This window comes from Periplaneta americana, chromosome 14 (genome assembly GCF_040183065.1).
Source record: "Periplaneta americana isolate PAMFEO1 chromosome 14, P.americana_PAMFEO1_priV1, whole genome shotgun sequence".
Classification (NCBI taxonomy): Eukaryota; Metazoa; Arthropoda; class Insecta; order Blattodea; family Blattidae; genus Periplaneta; species Periplaneta americana.
Window position 1 is genome coordinate 147357750 of NC_091130.1, and position 8176 is coordinate 147365925.

At 35.0% G+C, this 8176-nt stretch overlaps 1 protein-coding gene across 1 annotated transcript in view; it reads left to right on the top strand.

Annotated features, from left to right (window-relative positions):
• Positions 1 to 316: 316 nt before the first annotated feature.
• The window catches only part of Nup54 (nuclear pore complex protein Nup54), a 58254-nt gene continuing 50394 nt past the window's right edge, over positions 317 to 8176 (top strand). The window contains exon 1 of the mRNA XM_069846267.1: positions 317 to 574. Within this exon, the coding sequence (XP_069702368.1) occupies positions 478 to 574 (97 nt within the window). The 5' untranslated portion in view covers positions 317 to 477. The remainder of the gene's footprint in view (positions 575 to 8176) is intronic.

Consider the following 8176-nt stretch of genomic DNA (forward strand, 5'->3'; position numbering starts at 1 on the left):
GTGGTTTTAAAATGTTTATGGGATGTGAAGCTGTCAGTGTATTATTTGAATCTAATCAATACTTTACTTCAATTTGAAGTAATTGTACTTCAACAGCCTTTAGTATTACTGCATTTTGTGCATACCGTGTTTATAAGTGTATGTGTATAAGGCGTAGTTTATACCCAAGAGGCCTCTTGTTTATACCCTCGAAATGGATCATAAAATTGTTAGGATGTAGTGGATTTTCAAGAATCGTGTTGGCAATGCAGCAGTCTGCCAAAAGTGGCAACACCATCTCGCGGAAAGAAATGGAATTACAAAACCTCAGATTCCGACAAATGAAAGCTGGTAGCGGGACGGGGAAGTGGTGTTTGGTGTTTTTGTGCAATTCAAAGTGATTGGAATGATAATTTTGTGCAGAAACTGAATACACAGTAGCCGCAAATTCGAAAATTTGAACGCTTTGTTAAACTTAGTGTAGTGAGGAACCTAAGTATGGCGTTCAATTTAGGATCTACGTCAGGATTTCCATCAGCAACATCGTCTGCAGCACCTACATTCGGTTTCGGTAACACAGCTACAACAACAAAATGTAAGTGGTCAGTTTGTACGTAACCTCTAAATACTGGTCTTAAACGTTGTTTAAAACGTGGTAGTAGTTTATTTTACTCGTGAAGTCCAATGGAGAATTATTATGTGTGTTACAGACAAATTTATAAAATACAATCTGGAGACTTGTAGTGAGAGATGAATAATTGTGCGATACAGTTGACGGTACAAGTGCATAATGATTGCGTACAGAATAGAAGTTACTTATGTAATGTTAAGGGTCGATTACACTACCCCAAGTAGGACTTTCATCGCCGCATAACTAACCTAACCTAACGATATAAATTCATCGGGTTACGAGCGACCTCTGATTAACCCGTAAGGGAATGTTCACAGCGGATTTTTGGTAGTGTGCGACAGTTTCTTCGTAACACATACGTAGATTAAACCTAAGAACAACGCAAACACCGAGACCATACATACCAAGGAACAATGCGTAACCAAGGAAAAATCCCGTGGTGAGTCGGGAATCGAACCCTAAACCTACTGGTTAGAAGCCAGCGTCGCTAGCCATTAGGCAAAGAGCCTGACCAACCTAGTCTACCTCCCTTCCTTTAGGGGTATGGGTAATTATCAGTGTAACTAGGCCTGTAAATTGACATACAGTAGAACCCCGATTATCCGTCACCCTATTAACCGATTGTTGGATTATCCGTCTGTAATTCTCTCATTTTCTTGTTGCAGAAAAAATATTGAATACTGCACAATACGTTAGTATGTATTTTTTTTTTATAGAGAGTGATATTACAAGCCTTTGCCCTTACACATTATGGTCTACTGTTTAATTTCTCTGCAAAACGTCTTCCAGAAGTGCCAAAAGAATATATGTTGTGCTAAGTATCGAAGAGAAGTGCATATAATTGAGTGGTTTTGGAAAAGAGGAACTGTGGTTCATCTCACATCGGAATACGAAATTGGAGTTACAATTGTGCGAGATTTAATAAAAAACAAGGATAAAGTGTATAAATTACTTAAATCTATAACATGAGACCTATACTTTTCCTATCTCTCCACAGAAATCCGTGATAGGAAGTTTCCTTAACCCTTGGAAACCCGTATGCATTCATTCATTCATTCATAATTTTCTGTCAGTGCAAACCCAGCATTCTCCAGTCTTTCCTATTTTCTGCCTTCCTCTTAGTCTCTGCATATGACCCATTTATTTTAATGCCGTCTATTATTTGATATCTTCTTCTGCCCCGAAATCATCTCTCGTTCACCATTTCTTCCAGTGAATCCTTCAGTAGGCAGTTTCTTCTCACTCAGTGACCCAGCCAATTCCTATTTCTCTTCCTGATCAGTTTCAGCATTATTCTTTCTTCACCCACTCTTTCCAACAGAGCTATTATACTTAAAACTATTCTGATGCACTACCTAATGTGTTAAAACACATGACCACGGAGAAAATTACGAAAACTGCATTATGCAACACTTAACTTATGAAAGTTTTCCGATTTGTTCGATTAACCGTTCAGCCCACCCCCTTCATTACCACGGAAAATAGAAGTTCTACTGTATGTGGCGAGTATACCAAACTAGTTTGTTAGCGGATAAGTTAGTTAGTTCTTAGTATTCATTTAGGATCACACTTTTTAAAATACGGTACTGCTAGACGTGGATTTATTGTGCAATCCGAAACCTTTCCAAAACACAATTTGAGTTGATGGCGCTAAACCTGGCAATTCGATTCCAGCTTGTACAATATCGACATTCACTCTTCCTAAATAATTCTCTCAGGGTCGATCGAGCCATATTTTAAAACACGAGTAGGCCCCAGTTCAAATCCTGGTTAGGTTTTGCAGGCTTCAACCCATTAATAATCAAAGTAGTTTATAAAGCGTCGTAAAATAACCAATTAAAAAACTCACCAAAGAGTCAATTGGCAAGTCTCCTAAATTGAGACAACTCATCCTGTCAGTGGTTTTTCTGTGTGGTTTTCCTAAGGCACTAAGGAAAATATTGGGATGAACCCTAAAAGAAATGGGCCACGGACCTACATAACCCTCCACACAAAAGTTTCGGCATTTTTCCAACTTAAAACCTTCGAAATAGGAGTCCTGATTTTGCATATTGCCTTCAGTACATGTTCGGGTTTGCTCGAGTACTAGCCTATTCACACAATGTAGGGGCTCGGTAGTAGTCCCTTTCAAAGTGCAGGCTTTTTACACGTTCCCTGTCCTGATGCTGTTGTGACGTTCTTTGCCTTCTTTTTATGTATAACTATTAGATTACGTCCATTTTCTGCTTTCCCCTTCAGAATTATCTAGAGTTCCTTTGATGGAGCAACAAAGTAAAAGTGGTTTCCCTAGGGTGCTAAAAGAAATGGGCCACGGACCTAATCCCTTTCCTCTAAATCAGCATTTCTCAAAGTTATTAGGAATGGGGATCACATTTTTAAGTCAGAACAGTTCCGCAGACCACCTTCGAAAGCAAATTTATCATTTTTGTAGCATATTTTAATACCAGTATACTTATATTTTAAAATAGAATTAATTAATTAAAATCAATTTAATTAATTTAATTTTATATTAGTATTAACTAATTAAGTTACTGTTAATAGAAAAAAAATTATTTTTTTTTAATAAATAAAGGCTATTAGAGTTTGGATAATCTTTAACTTATTAACTAAACAAAATAAATAAATGTTGGTACCCACATTAATGAGATGGATGAGTCTGCCCGATTCTTGCACAGTTGTTCTATATTTGGATGTATGCTTGTAAGCTTAAGTCTGAGATCGTCACATACATCGAGTTGATTTCGGTACTTTGTTTTTATTAGAGTTAGTGATGAAAACCCTTTCTCACACAGATATGTAAATGCAAATTGAATTATAATCTGTAAAGCACCATTGTATAGTTCACTATATTCTCTTTTCACTTGTGATGAGGTCCAGAAATTAACCATACCTTTCGTTTGCAATTTCATTTTAAGTCCGGAGTCATTCGAGAGTTCAATAAACTGCTCTCTTTCACTCAATGAAAGTTTGTTATTTTCAATAAGACAATGAAAGGAAATATCAACCCATGAAAATTCATCATATTTACTTGAAAAATAATTTTCAAATTGTGACCTCAGAGTTTCGAGATGCGAACATATGTCATTGCACAATTGTTTTCCAATAGCGAGATCATTTTCTACCAAAAAAGACTTTAGGGTTGGAAATAATGAAAAAATCCTCTGTTTTACGGAACTTGACCCACAAACCAAGTTTCCTCTCGAACATTTTTATTTTCTCATGCGCATTGAGAACAGTCAAAGAATTACCTTGTAGAGAGAGATTCAGTTCGTTTAGTTTTGAGAATACATCTGAAAGATATGCCAATGTACTTAGCCACATGTCATCAGCTGATGTGCAGGGAAAAGATGGCGAGAAACACCACGTTCATAGTGCTTTAAATCCCTCTTTTGTTGCTGAGAGTAGAGTGGGAAGTCTGTAGATGGGTAGGGTAAATAAATTTTATAAAATGTCAGTACTGGGAGAAAAAGTGAAAGGCGATTGCCATGTGTCATTTCCAAACTCTGAGATTTTCAGCTCTAGTGTCATATGCAATTCGTTTGAATTTTATTTTTTTCTTCTGTCCTTTTTGAAGGACCACAAGGGCAGACCTCGAGGACCACAGGTGGTCTGCGGACCATAGTTTGAGAAACGCTGATCTAAATTATTGCATCTACTTTTTCGTATCATTTTTTTCTTAGCATTTAGTATCCAATGAACCAGACGACCATACAAGCCAGGCAAACCAAATGAGCAGTCCATCAAAGCAATCTTGTGGCTCAGTAAGAATACCGGTGACTTAGGTTTGACACACACTGTATGTCCATCTACAGCAATTCTACATGAAAATGGAAAAACAGTATTTGCGATCATGCAAATTTTACCAGTTATTCATCGGTATTTTCTTATTATATGTGTCTGAGGTCAAAAATATGTAGGCCTAATTATTATAGCTCTGATTGCTAATTAATTCATGATATGCAGAATCATAGTAGAACACATGTTTATTCACATAGTTATACTTACCAATCATAATCTGTTAAAATTTTTAGTCTGTTTTTTTTTTTAATCTTGCCATTGGAGATCAATGATTTTGTAAGTTAGTCATGCGATCTAATTTAATGATTTTTTAAAGTGGATAATCAAACTTGGCTAAAAATTCTGAATCTCTTATTAACTCCTCCATACACTGCGTATGGGCTATTCCATATGAAATCGATCAGTAAAAAACCTCCCATTTTTTTATACTCTAATTTTTTTCCCTATTTATACAAGGTGCTGAGGGGAGTGCATTTTCAAAAATATACTATCGAAAGTCAAACGGTTTTCGTATTATTGAGCGACAAATTTAACGTATTTTATCAAAACAAGTCTCTTTCAGCGCTCAGAACTCTGGAACCATTTACTGCAGAACATTGAACGGGAGCTTATTTTGAAGCTGACATTTGATAGGTTATGTTAAGAAGTAATCCTTATTTTTATTTTACACAGAGAGACAGATAATCTGATTTTACTTGCTTTTAGGCTTTTTGGCCATTTGTAAAAATGTAAAAAAATATTGAGAAAGAACCTTGCATTATTAAGAAGGATTCGGCATTGTTTGCTTAGTGGCTCGGCAATAAATTTCGAGGGTATTAAATGGATTATTTTCACACGTCTAGACTTGAACGACGCAGTACCGCTCGCACTGGCCGAGAGCTGAAGATAAGCGAGCGTTGGGCGTTATTTTACTCTTGTGTTTATGAAAACCTGTGATAAAGCTAGCACAGCCATGACTGCTAGACGACACATCACGTGTTTATGTCTACTGGCCTTGCTTCCCTCGGCTAGCTCCCGCCTCACAGTCAGCTGGTTAGTTCACGCGCGTACTATTTATTTTCTTTATTTGATATTTTCAATACTTTCTTATCAACGTACCACCAGTAAAAAATATGTGTTTATTTGTACGTTCAATGCTGAATCTAACCATATATTTTAAAAATATTTTTTCGTGGCCAAAGGCGTCTTACTGAGGAAAAATCTAAATTTCTCCATTTCCATAAAAAGTAAGAAAAACTGTTTACATGTCAATATAAACTTTAACTTCTCAGCATCAAAATAAACCATTATTTTGATCATTGGGTGAAAGGGTTTCGGAGCCACAACAGTTTAAAGTTGCTAATTTTATGAAAATACGATAAATTTTAATATTATTAATTTAAACACTATTAAGTTCTGATGCCTCAAACTGTGCACAAAGCATTATATCACAGTTATCTACGTACAAAAAAAAGTTTCATCGTATTTAAAAATTGCAAGGTCAATTTTCTCTATATTTCGGCCGATTTGAGATGGAATAGCCCGTATGCCCTAAAGAAAAAAAAAGCTTTCTATGTTAAAAATATTTTCTGAGAAAGTGTACCCCTGAAGCTGAAAAATCACAAGTTATGGGGAAAGGCAAAAACAAAAGCATGACAATGGGTGTGACAGCTGGGGCGCTTCTTTTAAAGCCTAATTTCCAAGCATTTACATGTTCGAAATTAAGGAAAAATTAATATAGGCCTATACTATTTTTAAGCAAAGGTTTCTGCGTTTTTGAAAAGAAAAAATGAAAAATTCGATCTTTTTGGCCCAAATAACTTCCCAGTGCCCTTAAATAAAAAATAAAAAATTCAGCTGAATGTTCTTTTAGAATGCCAGAATGGTTTTAGAAAAGGTAGATCCTGCGTAGTTTGATTGTTCAGTATCAACTGCTTTTATAAAAAGGAAAAAATGTAATTTGGAGACCCTTTTTATTTTTGTTGATTATGTCTGTGAACTAGCAAAAAACTGAACAGAGTGGAAGTGTTTTGTGAAATCGACATGGAGTCGACATGCTTCATAATGCCCTTCGATTGATTGATTGATTGATTGATGTGAAAGCTTTCGAAGAAAATTGAGAGATCTTTTATTTAATATATTACAGCATAAGAATATCCTAAATTTATTGTTACATAACATAATGTAAATACACACAGACAATAATATAAAAGTGAAAAACAATCAGATATCAGAAGAAAGAAACATTACTATTGGAGTTCGACAAGGCTATCCATTATCACCATTTACATGAATGAATTGATTTTTAAATGAAACATCTATTCAACTAGGTAGGCCTATTGCCTTAACAAAATCTGCAAAATTAAGTTCCTACTTTTTTGTGGGTGATCAAGTGATCAACGCTAATTTGATTAAAACGAGATAACTTATTTTATAATACAGAATATATCAGTGGCGTAGCCAGGCCCACCCAAAAAATATGCGAATATTTGCGTTTTTTATGGAAAATACTCAACATTATAACTAAACCATGGATCCAGAGCAATAGTTACAGTCGATAGCATTAAGGTAAGAAGTCAAAAATGCGTTCATATCTTCAAGAGCAAATTTAACTGTGTTGGGTTGGGCCTAAAAAATTGTCTGACAGCGATAAAAAGAAGGAAGCTGTGGAGGCTACTGAATTGTTACATCAGCTAGAAAAAATTGACATCTTATTTTATTTGGTATGTTTAGACGATATTCTTGCTCTTGCAAATTCATTATCGGAAGCACCTCAGTCTCCAAAAATGGATTACCGTATAGTAAATGTTCGTCCTTCATTAAGGCAATGATATAAAACTTTTCAAAGCTCTGAAACGAAGAAAAATTCGACAATCATGTCAAGTACAAGGCTTTGTAATCTAGAAATTCTATCCATTGAGAGGGAGAAAAGTTTGGATTTGTTGAAGGATCTATAATCAGTGATCAACAGATTCGTTTATAGGAAACCTTGACAGCTCCAGTTCACCTTATGAAGAGTTTGTATAGATATGCCTTGCATGATTATTTATCATAATTTTACATGTTATTAAATAAGACTTCCAAGAATAAGTTTCAAGAGAGTTGACAGCAGCAGCATTGTCAGGAGATGGGTCAGGTACTTTCTAAACCCTGCATATCTGGCCCACCCAAAATAATTAGTGTGGCTACGCCACTGGAATATATCGAAAGATTTTAGGATGGAAATATTTGCAGAAAAATTCAAAATAACATTTTTAGGACAGAACCCAATAGAAAGGAAGATTATAGGCCTATATAATTAATAGCCAATGTTTTAGAGCAAGTATCAAATATTCAGCAGCTCATATGCGATATATCATATGAAAATGGAGAAGATGTACATTTAAGAAAATTACAATGTTTACACAGATTTTAGGAATAATAAATAAGATTCACAAACCTAGACTCTCGAATCAAAGTATATAATATCCTAGCCCTTCCTACACACTTGTAATATGAAAGTGAAATTTAGATTGTGAAACAAAGGGTAAGGAAAAATTGAAAACTGCTGAAATGACATTTCTCTGAAGAACAGAAGAATAATCTCTTTTAGAATTAAAGAGGAATTAAGACAATATGTTTTGACTTTAATCTTAAAAAATAATCTTAAACATTAGTAAATTCTACCGACATAAGGTAAACACTCATTCTGACATTATGACCCCAGCATAGTACAGTTCAATGAATAAAATATTTTCTTCTGTAGTATAATAATTACGTTATTTGAAGGTTAGTGCAATCAAACAGAAT